A 25,516-nucleotide genomic window follows, 5' to 3' on the forward strand; every position below is an offset into this window, starting at 1 on the left:
GTTTGGCTGCTATATAAGAACAATTGTTTGTAAGCGGAAAAACGACTTCCTTTATTGGTTGCATCATCTATCGGTTTGATTTTTTTAAAGTAGAGGGAGAAAAGAAAGTAGTCTGACTTTAAAAAAATCGAACCGGGTCAGTTACCATTCATCAGCTGAATTGGACCATTTGACTTCAATTTGTAGGGATTATTATTAGTATTGATTAAAACCAACGAAGTCAATTCTGTCCACGCGCAGCTCTCTGTCACACACTCTTTATATGATGATATTTTAACACATACTTGGGGTGTTTAAGCCTTTTATAATCCGCCCTTTACAAAATGTTATAAGACTTCAGTACACAGATGGTGAGCCTTTTATAAACCACGTCTTGTCACTTCATATTATTTCCAGTGACAATACATGACAAGAGAACAAGCAGGGAACAATTTTATGGGGATGGGGAAGTATAAATAAGTTGGGAAAATGAAAGGGAAGCGAAAAAGATCTTGGCCAGATACTTGCCATAATTCATTTCTCAAATTCCCGTGCCTTTTGAAGGAACTTCCAGGTGGAGGGGGCAATTCGTGCTGAGACAAGTTAATGGCGTGTCAATCAAGGATATGTTCTGATCGTTAAACTACACCATACGCCTACCTTGTGTTTCTGGAGTTTCTATTACCCTCTTTAATTAGAGACCAATTCGCTCGCAAATTCATAATAGATAATGTTATTTTTCCATTATAAATATAACACTTAGTTTCTAGTGTAAATTACATAATAAACTAGATTTTATATTTAAGATCGGAGGTAGTATTACAATGTTCTACCCAACTCATTTCATATTGATTCCGTGTGATACCATAAGTAAAAAATACTTTGTCAATTACTTTTTTTTTTTGTCAGACACTTGATTTTACAATGTATGTGCTCCCTCCAAAATTTTTTTTATCCATTTATATTTATAAAAAAATAGTTAAAATCAGTTTAAAATAATAAATATGTAATGAATATTTTTTTCTCAAATATGCCCTTATTAATAAAAAAACTAAAAGATATAATAAATGGATTAAAAAAGAGAGAATATATGTAGGGCAAAATAAAAAAAACACATTAAATGTTTAAATAAAAGTGAATATTATCTTATTAAAAAAAGCAAAGCTCTTCAACAAAGTTTATCTCATATTTTGAACTTGAGGGAGTATTAATTATGTAGATGTCACAATAATCGAATTGTTTCATAATAAATAATTCTTTATCTCGATCTATTATTCAGTTTAATTAATTTTTAATTTTGTAGACATAAATGGTTTCCGTGATTTTTGACAAACCAAAAGAAAAAAAAAATGTGCGCGTGCGTACAGACTTCAGACCTGAGAGATAGAATAGGCATGGAGCTACTAAATTAACAAGACACAAAAATAATGACGTCCTGGCGGGCAAATTAGCCCATCTATGTTTATTTCTGGTCCTCGCATAACTTTTGAACTCTTTCGATGAAACTTGTCACGGTCTTCAAACTATCATCATCTGAGAAGAAAAGCGACGGAAGAACTATTTTAATACGAATAACCCAATTGCAAGCAATGTATTGTAGAAAAAAGCGACAAAACAATAATCTAAAATACGATCAAATGATGTACCTATTCTTGGTATTGTGTGGCCTTTAGGGTGCTTAATTACCACTGGTTCAACGCATGATTCCAGCAGTTCAGCCCCATACGGTCTTAAAAAATCTGTCTCCCCTGTAACCGCAAAACCTTATCATTTACATCGTTTTTTTTTTGGCATAATTGATTTTTTTAGCACTTAAAGCGTCACTATAAATCCCATTTGGAAAAAAAAAATCTCTATAATGGCAACCGTACTGTAATAATATGTATGGGATGCATGTGGTGACAATATAATACTCCTCCGGTCCTAATTATAAGACCCAATTGACTTATTTGAGGAGATTAAGGAAGTAAGTTAAGTTGGTTATTTATAATAAATAAGTGTTATCATTCCTAAAATATCCTTACTAATTAAGTATATTGGCTAAAACTATCATCATTAGAAGGATTATCTTGGAAAAAATGCATAAATATAAGAGACAAAATGGATTGGGGTCTTATAATTAGGACCAAATAAAAAGTCAAATAGGGTCTTATAATAAGGACCGGAGGAGTATTAAATTATGAAAACCAGTAGGAAACTAAAAAATGTATCCTATCGACACAAAGTTACTGTATGATTATACTTTTAAGGAAAGAATAAAGACTTACGATTTGAAGTTTGTAAAATGAATAATAATCACAATCATGCATTTTCTAAAATTATAACCATGTCCTCTTAAAATTAATTTTCATAAACCCGTATATAAATAGAAATTTCCGTATTGGAAAAAAAAAAAATCAAAATGCAAGGGACCATTTTATTGTTTAATCACAACACGACGTGAAAGATGATTCGCAGGAAACTAGTTATCTGTCTGTCTTGCGTAAAAAGCAGAGTAAGGAGGTGTTTGGATATAATCAAACCATGATTTGGAGAATAGCTTTTGGAGAATAGATTTTGAGGAGAATATATTTTGTGAAAAAGTGATTCTGAGAAATGAGAGTGTTTGGATAGTTGTTATCAGAAGCACTTTTTATATGTACAAATTACTAAAAAAGGCATAAGTTAATATGATAATTACAGAAAAAATATATTTTATGACATATTTTAATTTGAAGGAATAAAATTGTTAATAATATATTTTTTATTAACATAATTAATAATACATAAGATAATATAATTAATAAATAATTAATATGTATATATATTTATAAGATATAAGATTAAATATATTTATAAAAAAATATGTTTATAAAAAAAACAAGATACATATCTTATAGGCTCTCACACTCTCCTTTTCTTTTCAAAAGCAAAAATTTTTGATTTTCCCAAAACCATAATTTTGGTTTCTTTAAGGGTGTTTGAATGATTTTTTCTCAGACCATGGTTTGGGTTGGAACCCAAACACCCCCTAATAGTTAGATGCTTAGATCAGAGGGGAAAAGAAAAGGGAACCAGCTTCGGAGAAATTTGGGCGGTGGCATGCGTCTGAACGCTATAAGTATTTTCTGTTATTATAATTATAAATAACAAAAAGAACAATGACAACTAAGCAGCGAGCTGTGCATAAAGTAGTCAAAGAAAGCATCGGACGTTACCTAGAAAGTGGAGGGAGGGGCACGAAATTGGTGAAGCATATGCTTTCTCAGCCACCGAAGGTGCCCTGAACTTAGCTCCTCCTATTATTATCAAGAATTTCACTTTCGAAACCTTGTTTAATGCCACACCCTGCACATCATCAACCGCATCAAACCAACTTTTACTATTTCAACCCAGCAATTTTATGATTTTTACACTTTAACTTCGCACAACCAAGTTGCTTTTGTTTTTGTTTTAATGTTTCACATTAATTTGTTTCGAGAATATGAAAAACAGGGGACGTACCTTCTCTTGGAGACCCGGCAGCCCACCGGACAATATCGCTCCCTGTATTCTCACATTCAAACATTTCACCAGCTTCAGCTTGGAGGCCGATGGATTTGAATAATGAATACTGCAAAATTCGTCAGAGGGGAAAAAAAATTTTACCTGAGAGAAACCTAGAAGACCATCGAAGGGCCCGTGCTCGATCATGAAATCCTCTATATATTTCAGGCATTCATCGAAGTTCGTGTATTCTGTAAATTCCTGTTAATCACAGCATAACACGATCCAAGATATGCACGGGTTATTAAAACCACAATCCTAAAATCCGACGTAGTCGTGCTTGTAGATCCCCAAACAAATTAAAGAGATTGATTATGTACAAAGAGAACCTTGTTGAACTGGAACCACTCGTAATAAGGAGGGTCGAAGATGCCTTCGACGTCGGATTTGCCCTGGCAGGGAAACGGAGCATCGGCGAAAACGAGATCCATCTTCTGGAGCAGGGATTCCGGCCACTTGTGTATCTGTTTCTTAAGAATTTCTGCACTCGTTCTGAAGCCATGAAGGCACAATACTCTCGGCTTCCTGGCGTTCACTCCGATGTCACCTTCGCTACCCATTTCGTGAATCTGCTTCGTCCTCAGTGACGGGCAGAATTTAAAAGCGTGGTTGAAAGTCAAAAGGGCCGCCTGTTGTGCGGATCCCTCACCCAAGTTATTCACATTCCATTTCGGCTGCTTCGCGCTTTGAGAATGAGGTCGCCTGAAACGACAGACGCACAACGATTAAATTGAATTGGGTTTTGGTTATAATATCTTGGCCCGTAAGAAGCAATACAGCCTGACATTATTATCGTGGCTCTGCAAGAGCCGCGTCGTGATTATTTATGGAGCCTTTTGTGGCATGAATTATTCATGATGACGTAAACTAGGTCGTCAAGATTTTTCACACGGGAAAGGCCACGTTTTGTTCACTATAAATATTTTGATTTGGAAGCGAGATAAAAAATGGAAGGAAAAAAATGGCTTCGAACTTCTAAACGCACATTTGCTCTGGGCCTCGGACAGAAAAACTGAATAGCGTCCTACAGGCAGGCTTTTGACTTGGTACGGATGAATTAAATATGAAGAGGAAGCCAAAAATATTAAACAGTCCGTTATGGCTCTGCGCTTCCTTTTTCCTCTCAAGAATATCAAGAGCCGAATGAAGAAGACGAAGGGTGGTCTGGGATCGGAGAGATGGAGTCGTGGAGGAAACTGATTACAACTTTGAATTTATAATACTTTTCCGCTCTTTAATATAAAACCTATTTAATTAATTTGATTAGATTAAAAAAATTAGATAAGTTAGTTGATTATAAGAAATGTGACACGTTTTTCCTAAAATACCATAATCATCTTTCTTAATATCTTATCTTCCTCTTCTAGCTAATTATGGTTGATGGAGTATCCATAAGAGTAATTTAGAAAAAATAATAAATATAAAAAATAGGTCTTATATTTAAAATCAAAATCAACTCAAGAATTGGGTCCTATATTAAGAATCAGAAGAATAAAATTTACAGCAAGTGCTACTTGGGTTAAGAATTCAAATCTCCATAATTTGATTATATTAAAGTATTTTTATCTAACTTTATTATCCAGACTCCATAGTAGATTGTATCCTCGTTTAATTTTCATCGAATTTTCAAAATGTGAAATAACGAGAGTTTTCAATAATCGTTGATATACAATGCAATTATTTAATCAATTCAATGCATTTTGAAAAAAGAAACAATGATTGCCAATTGATTGTGATTTAATATAATTTTTCTTAGGCTATCCCCACATGTAATGTGACGTACCGTGGGAAGCATAGGGGATGGTGATGTCTTTCGACAAGTTTTAATACTAGTAATAAATATTAAATATAGATTGATGGCAAGATAAAAAAATAAATAAATATAGATTGATTGCCCTTTTCAATTGGTCATAAAATAATTTGTATTAAAGGCCACCATGGGGCTAACTTGGTTATTTGACCATTTGGTTTGCCACGCCGTTTGAGAAACAACTAGAAATTTTTTCTCCATGTGATCCACAGATTAATATATTTAATTAGATTTTAAGAACATATTTGATAGTTGATTCAAGGCCACCATTAAAAGTTCATCCGTGTTCTGAACTATATATATATTACTACCTCCAGTCCTTAATATAAGACCCGTTTGATTTTTATTTTGGTCTTAAATATAAGACCCCAATCCACTTTATCTCTCATATTTATACTTTTTTTTTTCAAAGTAGCCCTTCTAATAATAAGAATTCTACTCAATACATTTGATCAGTAAGGATATTTTAGGAAAGACAACACCTATTTAGGACAAATAACTAACTCAACTTACTTCCTTAATCTCCTTAAATTAGTCAACTGGCTCTTATAATTAAGACTAGAGGTAGTATTTCATCTGCATCAAAATTAATAACGTATTTTGAAGAATTCACCTATAAATTTTAAATAAAAAATAATTACTTAAAGATCTTAGTCACTGGTAAGCAAAAAGGTTTAAGGTATAAATATTAATTAAAGTTTAACATGTAAATAGGATTGAAAAAATAAATTAATCTATCTGCGTTTAGACTTGAGAAAGCCGGATGCATGTGTTGGCCGGGGAAAAAAAAAAAAAGACAAAGAAAGACGGATGAATGAAATAATAGCATACGCTATTTTGTTAATACTACATTCGGTCACTAATATAACACCTCATCAACTAATTTAAAAATATTTAAAAAGTCATTAAAAATGAATATATTATTAGATTATATATTAATTTATAAGTGAATTAAATTAGTTGGAAGAAAAATGATAGATATAAATATTTTAAAATAATTTAGTACTACCTATGATTCTTAATATAAGAGATAATTTGAATTCAATTTGGTGTTAAGTATAAAATCTTAATCCAATTTGTCTTTTATATTTATTTATGTTTGCACATGTTAAAAATTTCATCAAACAAGAGTTCTAGCTAATATACATCATCCAAAAAAGTACTTTAAGAAAAAAAAGACACTTATTTATTATAAATAACTAACTTAGTTAGTTTTCTTAATATACTTAAATTAGTCAATTAGCCTTTATACTAAGAATAAAAAATGCTAATTTACTCAAATTAGTGAATTTGTTTTATATCAAGGAATATAGGTAATATTATACTACTTTTGATCCTTAATATAATAGTTAGTTTGACTTTTAATTTGGTTCTAAATATAAAAATTCAGTTTACTTTTTCTCTCATATTTTTCTATTTTTCTTAACCTAATTCTTGTAATAGTTACATATATTAAAGGTTTTATCACATGATAGTTTTAGCTAATAAATATAAGGGAAAATTAATTTGAAGATCCTTATAGTTTTTATCAATTTTGAATTAGGTCCTTATACTTTTTTTTCTTTTTATTAAGTCCTTTAATTTTTTACTGTTACATTAGTTAATCCTTACCGTTAAATCACTATTAACATGGTTAAGATTTCCGTTAGGACGTCCGAGACATCTCCTTCACCATCTAGCCTGACCCGTTTCCTCCAACCATCTCTTGCCCAGTTGACAACACCTCCACCCTCTTCCGTTCACACCACCACACTATCTCTCTCTTCTCTTTCGGCACCGAAAAGTTGAGTCCCTAATCTGAAATTCTAGCACAGAAGTTTATGCCGATGAGGATGTTCAACAACTTGACACAACCATGAATTATGCTTTGTGCAACCACTTCGTGCAAATATCCAAACCCTCTTTGTGCTCCTGTTGTGAATTCTCAACCTCTTTGTCTTATGCAAAAGTGAAACCCACTTGGCTTTGATGCAGATACAATTACAGGCTTACCCAATTCACTCACTATGATTCTCTCGCTGGCTTCTTGTGAGGAACCCATGATGGGAACTATGATGGGGTGTTGTGCTGATTAGAGCTGTTTTACCGTAGAGGAGAACACGAATCCTACGTAGCTCAGAACAAGCCAACAGTAAATCCTTTTGACGGCTACGATTTCTTCTTTGTGTGAGTAACCTTGCATACAAAGTTTCGAGTCAGCCCTTGTCGACGATTCTCCAATGGTTGAAACCTCTGTTTTGGCGTCGATGTTGTTGGGTATGAACAAGCACAGATTTTTACAGGTAGTGCTTCTTTGGATTCTGCTGTAGTTTTCTTTTTGCAGGCAAGGAAGACGATTATGGCGAGAATGACAGGGAATATTGATAGACCAAGCAAAGACCAAATCATAAACAATATGGTTAGGAGTGAGAAGATTCATTTTTATGAAGCGTTGAAGAAGAAAATGGAGAGAGAGGAGGAAAGGAGGTGGAAAATGTAGTGAATTTGTCGAAGAGGCAAGAAAAAGTGGAGTATACGTATATGAGAGCTTAACAAAAGTTGGTGTGAGATTGAGGCTTTGAATGTGAAGACAACATAACACCTCTTGCCTCGTGTCGAAGCACAACAGTGGAGGAGATGTTCAGAGGTCCAAACAGAAATATTAACGGCATTAATAGTTATTTAACAGCAGGGACTAATTGATCTAACGATAGATAGTTAAAGGATCTAATAAAAAGGAAAAAAAGTGTAAGGACCTAATTCAAAATTGATGAAAACTATGAGGACTTCCAAATTAATTTTCTCTAAATATAATTAGTAAGAATATTTTACTAACTTAACTAATTTTTTTAATTTATTTAAATTAGTTAAGAAATTAAGTTTTTGAATTTGAAGGTCTTCGGGCCTGTTTGGATGCTCTGAAACCGTGGTTTCAGAAGCACTTTTCTGCAAAACGAGATAACCTCCTCCACATATTTACTTCGTAATCCGTAAAAGCACTTCTGAAACCATGGTTTTGTTTTTATCCAAACACTCCCTTCGACTGGCCGTGAGATTGCATCGACGGTGGATTGGTGCTGGGACAACGTCACTGCCCCGAACGATTAACTGCGGAAACGCAGATCCTGTCCTGGCAAGGCAACGAAAGTCGAAAGGATCGGGTCTGGGCGAGGTGTCGAAGTGGGGAATTTTGATTCTTGAATGAAACAATACAACCGACTCTGATTCAGTTATTTGTTTCCCGCCCGCCGATTCGCCTTTTCTCACCCTTCCCTTTCGTCCCAGAATTTCTATTTTCTTCCTCTTCAATGGCGGCCAATTCGCACAGAGGCGGTTCTTTCTATGGTGACGCCGCCCCTTACCGGTCCAGGTTGTATATCTGTACCTCGCACCCCTCTTGATTTGTCTTTATAGCTCTTTATTTGGTTCCGAGCAATTTGATCGTCTGCGAAGAATTTTCATGGATTGGTATTGGTAGCTCATACCTATGCATATATTGCGATGTATAGACACGGGCTTAGCACGAGACCGGTGGCTGGTTCCGATGAAATCCAATTGAGCATCGATCCGATGGACTTGGACGATGAGATCAGTGGTCTTCACGGCCAAGTTAGAAGGTTGCGACATGTATGTTCTCGATTTTTCAGTTCCTCTTTCTGTTGGTTTTTCCCTCCTTTGATTGATTTTGTGAATACGCTTGATGAGGTAACAAAGGCAAGCTCTAGACTACATGTGTAGTGATGCTATAATGATGAATTGTTATGTGCAGTTCCAATTATTCAGATTGACGAGGAAACATTTTACTTGGTGAGTGCTACAGATGAGAGGGATCTTTTTGTAGATTAATGAGTTGGGAGAGCCGTACTATTTTGTACCTAAACACTACTGAGAAAGATTGGGCCCGTAAAAGTTTCTAGTATTGCCCTTTCTGGGATATAAGATAGAATCTTTGACAATTGATTTGATGCTAGGCTGAGATAATATGGAAATCTGAAACTGAACTTAGTCTCGTCAGCTTGACATGTAATTACTGCCATCCTTCTTCTTATTTATCTTTAACCGGATGTATAGTTTGGCAAAACTTTGTTGTGTTCTTAAGTTTTTGTTTCCTTCTCTGCCTTCATATGTTCTAATACAGTTTCATATCTTCCTAGCGCAGGTCGCTGAGGAGATAGGGACAGAAGTGAGATATCAGAAAGATTTTTTGGAACAGCTGGTACGTTGTCTACTGGAGAACATGTGACTGACATGTTTTCATCATTTATTTCTCAAATTGAAGATTATTAGACATTTCAAATTCTGTTGAATGAAATAAGGAGTTAGTTTTAAACAAGGAAACTTGGATATTTGCTGGCACAAAAAAGGGAAAACTGGATATGCTACTCAAACTTTAACGTGTCTTACGATTTTGAGCAGCAAAGTCACTAATCATGGCAGGAAATGTATTGTTCGTTTAGAAAAGTGGAGTCAACATGATATAATGCCAGGAATTTCAAAACAAAAAAAATTGCACTCACAGTTCTCTTATTCTTTTAATCTTTTCTCAGAACGGACTCCAGAGCAAAATAGTTCTATTTGTGAATCTTGATTACCTGTCAATAATTATGGATGAATGAAATTGTAAGATGAGATGTAATATCTACCTTCTGGTTTTGTTCTATAGAGATGGATTCACTTGACTTTATATAATATTTCATACGTGCCATTTAGTGGTTCATGGTGCTCTCAAAAAGTTTAGACTTCTGTGTATGGTGGCACATTCTGCAACTGAGAGGGGATTATACAGCACACTAGCTCTCAGTTTAAGTCTCTTCTACAGCCTTGCTGAGCATGTTTAACCACTCGAGCTTGACCCTGTAAATTTTCTTCCCGATTAGTGCCTGTCACGTTCTTAAATTTGTCCAAGTCTTATCGATTTCCTCGACACCCACTGCCCTTGATATCTGAGGGTTTTTTTTTTTTTTTGGGCATTTGCATTGATTTTATTTTTTATCGACTGTGTCTTAGTTACGATTCTTGAATATAGAAACTCATAACTATATAGCATAATCAATATTATAATTTTGGTCTATGTAATTATGTGTGAGGAACTTCAGTGTTGCAATTGCCAATGCAATCAACTGTGCCTTGGCTTTTGAAGCCTTTTGAGCGACATTTTGCCACACACCCTTAACAACTATGGGCAAGTTGAAGAAATTTCCTGTGCCAGATGCATAATGAGGAAAACTCCATTGGTTGGATTTACCCCTGGGGTTGCATGTTGATTTTTAGTAACCAATCACATTCATTACTTTGCACCTCGCTGGCAAAAATATGGTTAACTGTCCTGCTGACATGTTGGTTGTGTCTGTTTCAATGCAGCAAATGACAATGATAAAGGCTCAAGCTGGGGTGAAGAATAATTTGAGAAGATTGAACAAGAGCATCTTTCAAAACGGTTCAAATCATATTCTTCATGTTATTGTTTTTGCGTTGTTATGTTTCTTTATTGTGTACCTGTGGTCCAAAATGTCCAGAAAATGAGACTAAAAGGCTGCCCAGCTTCCAGGTCGAAAGAAATGCTACTTCAGAGTTTCTTTGGACCCTCACATGATGCCTGATTCTGCTGTGAAGATCAGCTCCTTGAACCCCAGGGGGTTCGCATATCTGACTCTTCTATATGTATGTGGTATTTAGTTGGGTGAAGCGTCCTTCATGAAATTAATTGTTGTGCCTCTGTGTGTGTGTGTGACTTCTCGTCGTGTTGGTCGGAGAATGTCCTTACGGCTCAGGCATCCTGTTGATGGCGGCATACTTTTGATTGGCTTCTAATATTCGACTTCCGAATTCTTCACGCACAACCGATAATTCTACAAAGGGTGGAAGTGAACTGCAGGACTCATAGATATCGTCTAGTTTTAGATGCAAGTGTTGTGTTTTTGTTCAAGGTTGCTCAATTAAGTTGTGTGCAAGTGCGCTAATTAATTATTTACTGTTTTTCCGATTATTAATATAAGACCTATTTAACTAATTTGATGAGATTAAGAAAGTTAGGTAAGTTAGTTAATTATAAGAAATATGATATGTTTTTTTTAAAATATCATAATTATTTTCCTTAATATCCTTCCTCCCTCTTCTATTTGATTATGATTAGAGGAGTGTCTATGGGGATTTAGAAAAAATTAATAAATATAAGAAATAAGTTTTATATTTAGGGGGAGTACAATTAAAATGAACAGAAAACTTATATAAATGTAGATGCTCTGGGGAAAAAAAGATGAATATGGTCAAACGTACATTATTCCACTTCTGAAGAGATGTCTGAATTTGTTATGTTTTACAAAAGTGCCTGGAAAAAAAAGTTGAATCCACTGTATACTGATGATTTACGCTCATATTTGTACACTTTAAAAAATATTGCCATGCAAAACAATAAAAACAATCTATAGATGGTATGTAAGGAGTGTAGGAAACTGATTTAGTTTATTTGACGAGTAGATAATGCGATCTCTGAGTCCCGGGGGGGAGGAGAGATAACAGTACGATCTGATATGTTTGACTTATAATGGGTAGAGATATTCAAGATTAGTTGGTCTAACTAAATAATGATATTTCAAATATTTTTTCTTAACTAGTTAACTGACAATTTTAAATTATATACAAATTAATCAAAAGTCAAAACATCATAAGCATGACGAATAATTAATCAATAATTTTTCCTCAAATTCATAACCGACCTTTCCCCATCTTTTTTACTTTAAAATACTTGCGCATATTTAAAACCAAACGTCCTTTTGTATTTTTTTTTGGTGGAATCGCTTGTCAAGCAAAAGCTTATGAATGGACAGAAAACAGATTACATTTGATAAGAAATATTGAAAATGAGAGATAAAGATTAAAATTATAATTTAAAAAAATTATTAAAATAGTATTTAGCACAAGAAATTATTTGTTGTATAAGATTAGCCAAATTCATGTACGTGGAATTAGAGAATATCATAGAAAAAAGTAGTATTTCTCAATTTCACTTCTATAAGTTTATCTAATCATGGTATTTCCCAATCCCACCTCTATGGGTTTGTCTAATCCCATATAATAAATAATTACCCATCCTAAATACTATTTTAATGATTTTTTTAAATTATAATCTTAATCACTATCCCTTATTTTCAATACTTTTTTATTTTTCATTTTCAGTGCTTCCTAACAAACGGAACAAACGAGTTCAGCCAAGGCTGCATCCGGCTATTCAAACACCCAATTGACACCCTCACGGCGAATAGAGCAAGGCCAACCGGTGCTATATTAACAATCTATTTACATACACTGTACAAACTATCCGGGTTTTTCCAGTTAATTATTAGGCTGCATGAGTAAAGGGGCTAAGGGTAAAAAATATACAATATCGCAATTAGATCCCACTCCAAAGAATCTTGGTGAGAAAATGGCTCCCAGGCCAACACAAATGGGGCGTCATGTCAGCGAGTAATCCACTTGGTCCACATATGCTAGTGATGGAGAAAGTATAGTTGAAAACCCCCAGCCAAGCAATCGAGATAGTGGTATAGTGGTGTCAGCCTGTCAGTTGATCGGTCAAAATGCTTTACAGAGGTTGTTAGCCTTCATGTTAGATGATCCTTGCTGATCCATTGGACCTGTTGGTCCGCACAACCTGCTTCTCTTGGGTTCGGATATCCTCACATGTGAAATTGCAGACGCCAGCACATCAATCAACACACCATCGCCCTCATCTTCTGAATCGCTACTCTCCGAGGGTGAAAGCGGGCTTGAAATTTCACCATGGGAACCATCGTCTATCTTGTTTCCTCCTGGCCTATGTCCAGCAGCAATAAACTGGCGGCACGTGGCTCCTACCTGATGCTTCAACCTTGTTCTGATAGGCAGTTTTTCTAAAGTAGGTTCTGTGTAGAATAGTAACCATGGATGCCCTGAAATTAAATCACGGAATGTCAACTTACATGTAAGACAAGTTAAGACGTACACTATCAAAACAGTTTTCAAAACGTTTTAGTCTTGTTTTTCTTTTGCCCTCTTTTTTCCAAAACCATCCGTGATCAAAAAATATCGATCATAGCGTTAAGCACAGATACATGAGTCAAGTGAATAGCAGCATAAACAACCAACCACGACAACCCGCTAAAAAAGCTAAATCCCTGTACTAAGAATCCTTTAAATACAGACAATATTCTGGTGAACTCGTTTTATTTTTTTTAAAAAAATTACTTTATTACTTTAATTTATCAACTAATTAATATGAAAACTAGACACATTTTTTGGTGTATTGCATAAAATCAGAGAAATGAGAATCATGACCTGTAAATATTGCAGATAACAATTACATTTTATATTTCAGGGTTAAGGTGCATTTAGCACCTTGAAGTATTTTCTTGGGTGCTTCTAGCATACTGAGGTATTTTGTGGTGCATCCAATACTTTAAAGTATTTTTAGATGCATTCAGTGCCCTGAAGTGTATTTTTTTTGCTTTGGTGCTGGACACATCTAAAAAAGATACTTCGAGAAACTGGATGCACAAAAAAATACTTTACCGTGCTGAATGTATTTAAAAAATATTTTAAAGTGTTGGATGCACCATAAAATACTTTAGGATGCTAGAGGCATCTTAACCCTATATTTTATATTGATATATTAATGATGATGATTATATTGGTATATATACAATATACAATTTTTTTTTTTTTTGACCGGAATATACGATATATAATTAGTTCATGCAATATCAAAGAACAGATATAAAGCCAGCCATCTAAGACATGGCAATATACTAATATTATTGTGAACTTACTTAGTACTTCATCAGCGGTTATCCTTGCTAGAACATCCCTTGTCAGCATCCTCCCTACAAGATCTCGGGCAGGCTTAGATATCAAATCCCACATACCCTTTTGGTAATCCAGTTTGACATTCTTAATAGCCTCAAAGACTGCTTCCAACGAATCTCCATGAAATGGAAGAAAGCCAACTAACAGAGTATGCAGGAGAACTCCAGCACTCCACACATCCACCTTCTCAGAATAGCTACCCAGCAATACCTCCGGAGCAACATATGCAGGGCTTCCAGCCAAGCCAGTCAAGTTCTGACCTGAAATTTGAATTTAACTAATTAACTAATGAGGCATAACCAATGTTTTGGAAAGATAACAGAGTTGCATGTCAATAAAATACAATGTCGTTGATTCCATAATTTGATATTTCCAGATGTTTGAACATCGAATACAGACAATGGATCTTGCATAGGATTGGGAGCTTTCAAACTGATAGCAGGATATTTTCAGGTAACCAACTCTGGTAGTTAGACAAGGGTTTTATTGACTGTGAGTAAACAATATATGTAAAACGGAAAAAAATTCTCATCAATACAGGTTTTGCATATTACCATTAGATATTCTCATGGCCAGCCCAAAATCTGCAAGCTTTATTTTTCCCGATGCTGTTAGCAGGATATTTTCAGGTTTGATATCTCTGTGCACAACTCCCATATCATGACAATACTTAATGACTAACATCACTTCCTTGAGCACAGTAGCAGCCCTTTGCTCTGTATAAGGGCCCTCCTCAACCATCCTATCAATCAATCGCCCCCCAGAACACAACTCCATTACAAGATGGAAGCAGTCAGCTTCTTCATACACTGCCTGCAGCGTCACAACCCCTGGATGTCCAGATAAATGTTGCATTATCTCCACTTCTCGATGAACCGTCTCTTCCCCCTTCCTCAGGGTCTTACATGCATATTCTGCTCCACTAAGGCTGGACCGACACAAAGATACAGATCCAAATTTTCCTTGCCCAATCGTTTTACCAAAAATATAATCATCCTCTATCTTTTTCTTCCTGCCCATTTGGGTAGCAACATCAATGCATCCTATCTTCCTCTTAAGACCTCTTCCAGGCGTGATCAAAGATGATGTCCCACAAGGGGGAGCGGTGGCAAAGCCTGCAAGCCTTTTATTACAGGAAGCAACCGGTTCTGCACCAGCATCTTCTTTACACCTCTTCTTCAATCTGGAACAATCTTCAAGCGAGTAATGAGACTTCCAATTTGATGAGAGAGATCCATGGTTCCCATGATGTGAAGTCAAAATTTCTGGAAGATTTGAGGACGCATCTGTCTCGCTTCCTTTCCTTTTCTTCCTCATAACATCTGTTCTTGGAAGCTGTCCTATTTTGCCGCAAAATAATTTCGCAAGGTCGACTGTATAGTGAAATGCGAGCAGATCAGCTCGTCCAATGCCTTCGAATAAATTCACACCTACTGATAGATTACCCAGAATCAGCACAAACCAAAAGAGCACAGCAAAACAGATATATGAACCTCCCTACGCCTTTATCACAACTGAGAAAGTAAATCAAAACTCGAATAACTTCTACATCATAGTAGCGCCAAATGGCGGCATTACTTCAAGCCGGTATATGAAATACATTTCCTTCCCGAAACTGCACAAGACGCAGAAAATAATCAGAGAATCTGATTCCTTTATGCGAATTATAATCAATGCGGTTTCATCCTAAGCAGGTCCTCTATGATCAGACGGAGAGAAGCTAAAAGCTATAATTACAATCTACTTTACACTAAACACGAAAGGTGATGATCCATTCCTGAGGGAGACATCGGAGACAACGTCGCAGAGAAAATAACTAACCTCCGGAATTATCCATGTCCTTCAAATTCTAGAGATCGGATCGATTATTGAAGAACCAGAACGAGAGTGGCGTACCAAATCACCTAACGCCGATAACGCATTAAGGATGAAAGCAATCACGGAGAATTCGGGGCAATTTGGAGCAGAAAACCCTAAATATCTGCGATCGACGATTGGGTAAAATCCCCGTGACTGTAAAGGGTCATTTATCAACGCTCGGTCGGGTGCGATAAAAAGCACACAAACGGTGGCGTCGGCCCTTGGGTCCAGGCTTTTGCTTTCTTTCTTCACAGAGGGGTAAATTAGACTATGGCCATTCGACCTCATATGGTGGGGTGGGTAAATTATATGGTGCGCGCAGGACCACAAAAACTGCAGCAAAGACGAGTTGAGGGGACCGTGGATCGCTGACTTTTGAGGGATTGGACAGATCAGCGATGAGGTAGCATTTGGGTTTTCTGATGGTTTTCTGGTCTCGTTAAATAGATGAAAGGAACAGTGAAGGGTGTATTGACACGTGAGCAAAGTGTCTTTGGTTTCTTTCGGTGGACGACACGCAATCTGAATGGATCTCAGATCATGGGTGATAATTGCCCAATAAATTCGCAATTAAAATTTAATGACTTGTTTTAGTTATAGGATCTGGATTATGATTATCTTGCAGCACATTGACTTGATTGATTAAGAACCGAAGACCACAGACTATATTGAGTTGTGTGGTATAAGATAATTTTTGAAAAAATAGTTTCCCGTAACAACAAAATCAATCAAATTAACCATTCTATTACCTGAAAAGAATCAAATTAACCATTCGCAGTTTAGTTGGGTGCATACGAGTGCCTACTTACCCGAGTCTTGAAGTGGTATCAACAGTATACTCTCCTTTCTCGCTTTTCCCTCCTTTCATATTCTCCAGAGACTCTTATAGCTCGCGCCATAGAATAGGATATATCTAGAGAATCTGATAATCTCAAGATAGCCGGGGAATATTGTAAAATAACTCTTTATCTCTCTCATTTTATCTCTTTGCAATGTTTTAAGAGATAATTTCCAAAAATATTGATTCTTCCTGTCAAAAGAAACCTCAAAAGTATGAAGATTATATATTATTACTATTACTACTGTTGTTTCTTTCGTCATTATCGTTATTACTATAAGCTTCCATTCTGAATTAATTGCATATTATTCATTTCATTTTATCTCTATCTATTATCCATGATATGATATGGATCCAATAATATCCATACTAAAGCCATTATTAAAAACAAATAATTAATTGCTTTATGTATATTTTCCGAAATCAATTGTAAATGGAATAGAAAGAACTTCTCAAAAATAACTTACAAAAATAATGAATGTAGCATAATTATTCATATAGAACTAAATGCTTATAGACAAAAGCTTATAACCCGGATAGCACCCCACACTTGCTAAATCGTCCAAATTAAAAAAAAAAAACTAAAATCTTATATTAATCACACTACTTTCACTTCAAACCATGTGTTACGGCATTTAGCTAAGATTCTCTTGTTTATATCATGTATTATTTTACCTTTTAATAAAATTGTCTTCTTAACTAAAAACCGTGCTCCGCCTGTTATGATTATCCCTATTGTTATTGATGTTGTTGTTGTTAAAAGAAACAATAATCTAAAAATAATTATTATTAATGTTTCATTAAAACTCAAAAGTGACAACTATTTTGGAATAAAATCGAACCTCCAACTACATATTTTGAAAGAATTATCAGGTTGACACAACCTTGGACATCAAGTGCAGCTCTTGGGATAAGGATCCATGCGACCATCAGGAGTGCTCTACATTCTGATCAATTTGGTGCCAGCTCAAATAAAAGAAAAAGAAAAGAAACACACTTCGGTGTCAAACATAGCTCCGTAAACAAGGTGCAGGGAATCAACAAATGAATGAGGCTTATGGGAAAACTACCTTCCGTCCCATAACGCCATCTCTAGTGGAACTAGTTTCAGCCATCTCAAATTGAACATATTCGAAATCTACAAATATGTGATAAGGTAGCATTAAAAAAAAATACCACAAAGAACCCATTTGGAATAGCTTATAAGTAGTTTATAAGCTGTTTCTTAATAGTAATTTATGAAATACGAGGCAAGTATGTGAGAAGAGTTTTGTCTCGGTTTACGTGAAACGTATTTATAGAATATTTCACCGCTCTGTCAAACGGGGAGAAAATCAATCACAAGGGGGGAAAATGAAAAATCTGCGTGTATATCAGCAAGCAATGAGGACTAACCCCATGAAAACCATAACACCTACTCATTGCATACTTTAACAATGGCAAGGTTTCATTATCCATCCCCACTTTATCCTTTTCTATCATTTCAAGGACATGATCGGGTGGTTTGTTAGCAGCGAGGTGTATGCGGAGCCATATTTTATACAGTGACAAACTTGCAAGACCAGAATTGCGGATATCTGTAATGTACTCATTCGCATCTTCAAAATTTCCATGTTCCTCGAAATACTCCGCAATGGCCAACAGGAGTTCGTGTGGCGGTCTCCAGTTGCAGTCTTTCAACATAGCAAGAGCTCTCTTCACACGGTAAAACAGCCTTGTCCATGTTCTTGCTCTTGACATATCCTTCCACCAGAATTTCCCATGTCTTATAATTTGGACGACCTCCTCTCTCCAATGCATGAGCATGTAATGATTCGGCTTTTCCCACCATTCCATTCCTCATGTATGCACCCAAAAGAACATTGGAGACCCTGATATCATAGTTCTGACAGTTAGACTCCCATTCCATGAAGATGTTCTCAGCTTCTGTGATGTTCCCAAGCTTAACCAACCAAACAAGACAATACACAAATGTAGTTGACACATGTGATTCTACCACCAACCAACTTACTACTACTAGCTCTCCAGAGCCGCAATACTCCCTCCTTTTCCTTCAAAGACGCATAAAGCGTCATGAGGAAAAAGTAACCAAGACGATTACAATTGGATAGTTTTTTTTCTGCGTTTCTTAGAACAAGAATGGCTTTGTCAGATTGTCCCGCTTTCAAGTAGATATTGGCCAAAGTAGCAAGACTGCTCCATCCCACTTCAACATTTTGATCATTTTTCATCTCTCTAAAAACCATCTCTGCAGCAGTAACCCCAAGTCCTTCCCCCTCATGGCAAGCATTCATCCAAATGTTGTAGGAAAGAACATCAAAGAGGATTTTGTTTCGTCTCATTTGCTGGATAACAAGGGGGACTTTGTTGTACTCATTTGTAGCTACATACAACTTCATCATCTCATTGTAAGGGAGTGGGCTAACAACTAGCCCTAGTTCATAGAGCTTTTGCATGAAAACCTCAGCTTTATTCGTGTCTCTATCTCTTACATAACCTCGAAGAATTGGGAGATAAGTAGCCTTCTGGGTAGATATATCGGGTAAGCGCAAAAAGTACTTTTCAGCCTCCACCACACCACGAATTTTTATAATTAATTCCAATTTGGCACCATAATCCGCTGGTGACATCCGAAAATTCTTCTGGCTTTCCATCCATGTCATTATCTACGAAGAAAATAAATAAATAATTTTAATTTTCAATGAATAGAATGGATTCTGTCGCATCTAGTTCGCAATTTGCATCATGTTAACTTGCTCAGAAGCGACCAAAAGGAACCACATCCAGCAACGGCACGCTAAGTAATGCTGTGAAGTTTCAAGCACATATATATTCCTGACTTTCTGGTTTTCTTCTGTTGGAGTATTGGTTACTGAGTAGAGTTAGTTGTTAGTTATTGCTCTCCCACCCGATGTTATAATCTACACAAAGAGCTATAGGAGTATTGGAGTGTTACCTCACTTCAATTAGTTCTCATCACCCATGTTTCTCCTATCAATAATGATTCTTTGTTAATATCAGTTATCGGTTTATTGTTAGTGTTATTTACCCGGTGAGTTTTGCTCAAGTTAAAAGTTTCTCTTCAACACTAGCATTAACCAAACAACAATTATAGAAAACAAAGCATTTAATACAAGGAAATCGAACCTCCAGTGAGTGGTGGTAGCGTTTTAATGAGAAGAGTATCTTGGAGATGCGTCTGAGTTCTGAGGTTGAGACGTTGTTGCCCTGGTCAACCCAGTTTTGAAGCACGGACGTTGGAATTGGATCAGAAGGTTTAACTCCCAGAATCCGTTTCTTCAGGTTGTCTTTCTGTGTCAATTCCACGTCGAATGCAGCACCGCGGGTAGCTAGGGGCCTCCATGGACTTTGAGGGCTGAATAGAATGTTGTAGCTGTACGAAAATCATCTCAAGTGTCAGTGCATCATCGCCAGAAATCAGGGAGCCAGAGAACCAGAGCGACCTACCTTCTGAGACCGGCGAAGAACAAGCGGTTCGCCGCCATAGAGCCCCGGCATTCTCCATCACAGACTTTCGGGTTACGACCCGTCACCTCGTTTCGCAGCACAAATGGGATAGAAAGTTTGGACCGTCCATACATGTGGGTCCCATAATTCTCACGGTCCAGATTCACGGTAAATACGGCACAAATTCGCCCCCAAACGATGTAATTAAACGCACCATTGAATTTTCTTGATTCCCACTGCAGGTGCGCCAAAAGATTGAGCTAAAGCCCCTAAAACCCAAGAAGCAAATCGGAGCATTCCGATCATCGTTCAATCGGCATCATCTCTTTACGGGGCTTCATTTTTTTCAACTTTAAAGCTATATCTACAATCGGCTGAGTGAATGCGACGGTTTAGTTGGTTAACGCCGGTGAGTATTTGTCATTCGAACAATGTCAGAAGTCAAATTTCTGTTTCTTTTTCTCTGCGTTATTGTAATTTGTGTCCAAAGCAGTATCGGCGTCGACTGCTTGCATCTATGGCTTTGGAACCGCCCGTTGATCAAGGAAAGTCCATGAGTACATTATTGTCCTCTGGCCAATCGTTGTCTATCAGACGAGGCACGTTTTTGAATTTCTACTTTTCTTAATACTAATTGCCATTTCCTTTCGTAAGCTTAATATTTTCTCTTCTTTTCTCTCTGTTTTTTTTTTTTTTGGGTGCTGTAACAGCTTTGATGAGCTGCAATTTTGCCAAAATAAACGACCAGTCTGCAACTTCAAGAATACCTTTAAATTATCGTTATATTCATGCCACAGGTTTGGATGAACCGCGAATCACCATATTTTTGCTCATTATCAGTGCTTACATTACCTCTCAAATATTCGGACTTTCATTCATTTCTTTCTATGCCTGTTATTCCAGCATTTCTTTCTTCAATTGAGCGAGACTACTATCAAATTCTTGGTGTTCCTGAAAATGCCAGTCAGGACGATATCAAGAAGGCATTTCACAGAGTGAGTGCTTGTTGGAAAGAATTCCTTTTGTGGGGTACTAATACCATGTGATCAAAGCCAGCTGATAGACTTGAATAGGAATGAGGAAGTAGAAGCATGATGCATATGCAGAGAGAAAATCAGAAAGACTGATTGAAATTGGATATTATACCACGTGTTGAAACAATTAAGTGATGAAAGACGAAAGAAAATTGAAGCTACTTAGTTACAAGCATTGCTAATATAGTTTTAGTTAATATGACCTTGTGACAAGATGTCACGAGTTTCTTTTTGTGATCGAGATTGATTTTTTTTTTTTTTTTAATACAAACTGTATAACTACTCAACCAAAACAAGGCCAGACAGGCCAAACAAGTTTAAGTTCCCTTATCAATCGCCGCCTCCTTAAGTGGAGGTTGGGTTGATCAAGAATACAAAAACATGTCATGCGAAGCTTTAGCTATCTGATCAACTAAAAATAATTGAGTCCTACTAACATGATTTAAATCTACCTGCCAATATCTATGAAGTACTAGCCTAGTGTCCTCTACAATGTTCCTAAAAGGGTGATTAAAATTACAACCTCTAGATAATAAATTCAAAACCTCAATACAACCAGAAAAAAGGATAATAGCTTTATAGCTTTTCTGCCAGCACCAATTAAGGCCAATCATGATGCCTAAGACCTCTGCTATGGCTGGAGGGACTGGAGCAAGCTTACTGCTGAAACTACTTATCCATTGTCCGTCTTTGTCTCGAATGACTCCTGATCGAATTGATGTTGAAAGAGTAATAATACGCAAAATTTTTACATAGTTTGAGATATGGTCAACAAGTAATAACGTGAAGTTCACTGAAGTGAAACTAGATCATATGAACAGCTGTTTGCTGAAGGGTTATAGTTGCATTATAAAATAATACTCTCATTCTGCAACTTAAAAATCATGGTTGAAGATGTTTTCACTTGGACTGTATCATGAACACTTCTCTTCCTTTTCAGCTTGCTAAGAAGTACCATCCTGATGCAAATAAGAATAATCCATCTGCTAAGAGGAAATTTCAAGATATAAGAGAAGCTTATGAGGTATTTACTATAATTTCTATGGAACTGTCATCTTCTTTCCACGTGGATATTTGAAAATTAATTGATTGATGGCATGGTATTCTCACATGCCTTTTTCTAATTCGACTTCAGACCCTGAGAGATTCTAAAAAGAGGACACAGTTTGACAAGGTAATTTTTCTTTTCTCCTGAGTTGTCTTCATCATCATCCTTCTTCTTGTATGGATGGTCTGGAATTTTAGTTGTTTAGAACTCTTTTGAAATTCCGTAATTCATAGTATTCATTGTTGTTTTAGTGAACTAATTATTTCTGTTATATTCTGTGACGAACTTCTATTTTAACTGAAGATGCGAACTTCAGATTCTGAGAATATAGAATATGAACGGGATGCTGAAGAACGGTTTAGAAATGCTTATAGGGCTCACTTTTCAGATTCATTTCATAAAATCTTCTCTGAGGTATTCATATTGGTCTTGCAGCTATGGCTTTTATTGTTACTTGAATACACAAGAACTAGATAAAAATCTGTTTCATTCTTCACAGATATTTGAAGAAGCGACCACTCATTCTGCATCAAATATTGAGGTCACCCTAATGTTGTTTTTCAGTTGTTATGTTGAATAATTTTTTATATTGAAGCTAAACCATTTCCTTGTTGTTTTGTTAATAGGTTGAGATATCACTTTCTTTCTCAGAAGCTGTTAAGGGGTGCACCAAACATGTGTCTTTTGATGCAGTTGTTCCCTGTGATTTTTGTGGTGAGTAAAATTTATATATGCTTGGAGAAAAACAGTTTATATATCCTTGGAATGTGAAATCTGGAACGCCGTCTGACAATAATGTATATGCTAGAATCATTTCCAGGTTGTCAGTATATGGATGATGATTGCAAAATAAGTCAAAATCAGAACTTGCAATCGGAAATGATAAAAAAAATCAAGACAGAGAATCGACTTATTGTTGCATTGCAATTTTGCAGGTTCCCAATCCTTGAATGACATGTAGAATAAGGCACAGAGATTAGCAACGTTTAGAAATCAATCCTGTCAAGCGAAACATGCATTAGGATATCTCAGGAACCCAATTTTTGGAGGGTGGAGGTTTGAAAAATATGGCTCCACTGATATTAGGGTGGGCTTAAGTGGAGAGATCAGTCCCATGAGATTATGAGACACAAATACTGACAAGCAATATTTTTTACAAGCTTAGGAAACATGCAAAGTATGCACCACTGAATATGTAAATTGTTGCCTCAATTCACTTCTGTCTGTAGTAATAAGTTTAGGCAGTCTGTTTCTTGTTCCGCTGTACATGATTTTATTAGAGTGGATTATTTTTTCATAATGCAGATGGGCGAGGCTATTCGCACAATGCAAAGGCAATTGTTTGTCCAACATGCAGGGGCGTAGGCAGAGTAAGTGCCTTAAAAGAACAATAGTGATGATTATTATGAGAAAATCCTATCAAGATTTTGGTGTTGAGACTATTCATTTTATTGGTTGTCCAGTTCTTAACGTACTCCTTCATTCTTCTTTTTAGACAGCATTAATCCATGCTTGATTGCAATGTATTTTGACTAGGTTACAATCCCTCCATTTACATCAACATGCATCACTTGTAGAGGATCAGGGCGAGTAATCAAGGTCTTCCATCATCTTACGTTGAATAATCTTCTGTGTTCGATCTCTTCCTCTGAGATTGTTAATGTATATCTTCCTTGTGTAGGACCACTGTAAATCTTGTGGAGGATCTGGGGTGTAGAAGGCATTAAAGAGGTTAAAGTTACTGTACCAGCAGGTTGGTTTCTAATTTTTGTGATGAAGCTACTAACGATTGTAACTTTGGTCCATCAAGAATAAATATAGTTCATATTTCCTTTCTTTTCTTTCCTCTTTTTTTTTTTTTTTTTTTTTTTTTTTGGGGGGGGGGGAGGGATTAATGCACATCTTTAATCAAAAAATCCCTACACCCAATCCAGCTATGCATATCCTCACATTTCTATTTTACTATATTCTCCTATCCTAATCCAATTCCAGATAACCTTTTATCCTCTCTTCTCCAGCTTAGGTTGATTTACTTGGACCATACTGTATCCATTCCAGTGCATTATGGGACGGGCATCAGGCTCCCTATTACTAATGTTAAGGAACAAACCCATTTAAATTAAAAATTGAAAGCATCTGGGGTGCAGAATTTCTTGCCTAGATCTTCTCTACCACCTGTGTGTAATGAAGAATCATTCATTAATTTTATTTTATATTAACTTTTTTTCTTGATCTAATCGTAGTCTTCATTGAATTATTAGGTGTGGATTCAGGAGATACAATTCATGTGCCAGAAGCTGGACATGCTGCTGGACGTGGAGGTCGACCTGGAAGTCTATATATAAAATAAAGGCATGCCTACACATTTTTTGTTTAAACATTTTTATTAATTCAGATTTGTTCTCAGGTTAATCTATACTGATTTTCTGGTGTATGAATCTGTAAATTTGCCTATTTCTTAATTCTTAAAAATTGAGATAGTCTCAATCAAACCTATAGGAAATTTTGATATTTAGCATGCATGAATTTGATTTGCTGCAATATTTTATTTTTTCAGTAAAGTGACATATTTCATGAAAAATCATATCGCTATCTAGAAGTTTACACTACTATTTAAAACCAAACTTCTAGATCAATGAAAAGCTTTGGCGGTACTGCCATTTACTTTTGCTGGTCATAGTTAATTATATTTTGGTCTATTTTTCCTTGATAATCATTATTTTTTATTCTCATTTGAAGTTTGCTTTTCTGGCAATATAGGTCGCTAAGGATCCTGTTTTTGCCAGAGACGGTGCAGATGTTTATGTGGAGTCTAACATCAGCTTTACGCAAGTGAGAATCGAGTAGTATTAACCTGTCAATTGCCTTTGTTTCTGGCTCGCTTGTTGGTACTTAAAAATGATATTCCGATGAACCTGAAGCTGCGCCTTACTTTTAGTTTTACATATAAATAATTATTATCTATTTCATATTCACATACAGTCTAAATTTGCTAAATTGATGATGTGCTTCTCCTTTTGCTGTTGGACAACTTGGAAATGCTGCCAAATACAGTTGTCATAGTGAAAAGTTCTGTAAAGCATACTCATATTACATGCATATATATAGAATGAAGAATGTGTTGAAACTTGTCC

General features: G+C 35.9%; 4 protein-coding genes and 1 pseudogene across 6 annotated transcripts; 2 read left to right on the plus strand and 3 right to left on the minus strand.

Annotated features, from left to right (window-relative positions):
* Window positions 1–1,236: 1,236 nt before the first annotated feature.
* On the minus strand, window positions 1,237–4,312 carry LOC114716505 (esterase AGAP003155-like). Of its 2 annotated transcripts, XM_028901495.1 has the most exons (6): window positions 3,834–4,298; window positions 3,607–3,705; window positions 3,463–3,504; window positions 3,177–3,306; window positions 1,626–1,727; window positions 1,237–1,512 (listed from the first exon to the last, which is right to left on the minus strand). In XM_028901495.1, the coding sequence occupies exons 1-6, from the start codon at window positions 4,062–4,064 to the stop codon at window positions 1,442–1,444; spliced, it is 675 nt and encodes a 224-aa protein (XP_028757328.1). In that variant the 5' UTR covers window positions 4,065–4,298; the 3' UTR covers window positions 1,237–1,441. The 2 variants fall into 2 exon arrangements, with proteins under 2 accessions (XP_028757328.1, XP_028757327.1); XM_028901494.1 differs by having other exon boundaries at window positions 3,463–3,705; window positions 3,834–4,312.
* A 4,060-nt stretch (window positions 4,313–8,372) lies between these two features.
* LOC114716506 (bet1-like protein At4g14600) lies at window positions 8,373–11,303 on the plus strand. Its single transcript, XM_028901496.1, has 4 exons — window positions 8,373–8,663; window positions 8,803–8,920; window positions 9,453–9,509; window positions 10,655–11,303. Exons 1-4 carry the CDS (start codon window positions 8,602–8,604, stop codon window positions 10,814–10,816), a joined length of 399 nt encoding a protein of 132 aa, XP_028757329.1. The 5' UTR covers window positions 8,373–8,601; the 3' UTR covers window positions 10,817–11,303.
* Window positions 11,304–12,552: 1,249 nt separating this feature from the next.
* LOC114716519 (serine/threonine-protein kinase PEPKR2) lies at window positions 12,553–15,966 on the minus strand. Of its 2 annotated transcripts, none has more exons than XM_028901516.1 (4): window positions 15,956–15,966; window positions 14,689–15,567; window positions 14,098–14,394; window positions 12,553–13,221 (listed from the first exon to the last, which is right to left on the minus strand). In XM_028901516.1, exons 2-4 carry the CDS (start codon window positions 15,449–15,451, stop codon window positions 12,866–12,868), a joined length of 1,416 nt encoding a protein of 471 aa, XP_028757349.1. In that variant the 5' UTR covers window positions 15,452–15,567; window positions 15,956–15,966; the 3' UTR covers window positions 12,553–12,865. The 2 variants fall into 2 exon arrangements, with proteins under 2 accessions (XP_028757349.1, XP_028757350.1); XM_028901517.1 differs by having other exon boundaries at window positions 14,689–15,564; window positions 15,956–15,963.
* A 2,204-nt stretch (window positions 15,967–18,170) lies between these two features.
* Window positions 18,171–20,462, minus strand: LOC114716518 (pentatricopeptide repeat-containing protein At5g27460-like; annotated as a pseudogene).
* LOC114716516 (chaperone protein dnaJ 1, mitochondrial) lies at window positions 20,401–24,113 on the plus strand. The gene is made up of 13 exons (XM_028901513.1): window positions 20,401–20,468; window positions 20,543–20,709; window positions 20,794–20,899; window positions 21,011–21,097; window positions 21,204–21,295; window positions 22,275–22,358; window positions 22,470–22,508; window positions 22,686–22,796; window positions 22,882–22,923; window positions 23,009–23,096; window positions 23,688–23,752; window positions 23,919–23,981; window positions 24,064–24,113. Exons 2-13 carry the CDS (start codon window positions 20,683–20,685, stop codon window positions 24,097–24,099), a joined length of 840 nt encoding a protein of 279 aa, XP_028757346.1. The 5' UTR covers window positions 20,401–20,468; window positions 20,543–20,682; the 3' UTR covers window positions 24,100–24,113.
* Window positions 24,114–25,516: the final 1,403 nt, after the last annotated feature.

This window comes from Neltuma alba, unplaced genomic scaffold (genome assembly GCF_004799145.2).
Source record: "Neltuma alba isolate B1F8T4 unplaced genomic scaffold, ASM479914v2 tig00011677_pilon, whole genome shotgun sequence".
NCBI lineage: Eukaryota > Viridiplantae > Streptophyta > Magnoliopsida > Fabales > Fabaceae > Neltuma > Neltuma alba.

Excerpts from the sequence above, each read along its gene's own strand:
- LOC114716516 (XM_028901513.1), top strand. The coding sequence starts at position 20,683 with ATGCGACGGTTTAGTTGGTTAACGCCG. Across the intron at positions 21,296-22,274 it reads TCAAGAAGGCATTTCACAGA|CTTGCTAAGAAGTACCATCC; the intron begins GTGAGTGCTTGT and ends CTTCCTTTTCAG. Across the intron at positions 23,753-23,918 it reads CATGCAGGGGCGTAGGCAGA|GTTACAATCCCTCCATTTAC; the intron begins GTAAGTGCCTTA and ends TATTTTGACTAG.
- LOC114716506 (XM_028901496.1), top strand. The coding sequence starts at position 8,602 with ATGGCGGCCAATTCGCACAGAGGCGGTTCTTTCTATGGTGACGCCGCC. Across the intron at positions 8,921-9,452 it reads AAGTTAGAAGGTTGCGACAT|GTCGCTGAGGAGATAGGGAC; the intron begins GTATGTTCTCGA and ends TTCCTAGCGCAG. Across the intron at positions 9,510-10,654 it reads AAGATTTTTTGGAACAGCTG|CAAATGACAATGATAAAGGC; the intron begins GTACGTTGTCTA and ends GTTTCAATGCAG.
- LOC114716519 (XM_028901516.1), bottom strand. The coding sequence starts at position 15,451 with ATGAGGAAGAAAAGGAAAGGAAGCGAGACAGATGCGTCCTCAAATCTT. Across the intron at positions 14,395-14,688 it reads GGCCATGAGAATATCTAATG|GTCAGAACTTGACTGGCTTG; the intron begins GTAATATGCAAA and ends TTCAAATTTCAG. Across the intron at positions 13,222-14,097 it reads AACCGCTGATGAAGTACTAA|GGCATCCATGGTTACTATTC; the intron begins GTAAGTTCACAA and ends ATTTAATTTCAG.
- LOC114716505 (XM_028901494.1), bottom strand. The coding sequence starts at position 4,064 with ATGGGTAGCGAAGGTGACATCGGAGTGAACGCCAGGAAGCCGAGAGTA. Across the intron at positions 3,706-3,833 it reads AGTGGTTCCAGTTCAACAAG|GAATTTACAGAATACACGAA; the intron begins GTTCTCTTTGTA and ends TGTGATTAACAG. Across the intron at positions 1,728-3,176 it reads CCCCTCCCTCCACTTTCTAG|GGGAGACAGATTTTTTAAGA; the intron begins GTAACGTCCGAT and ends TTGCGGTTACAG.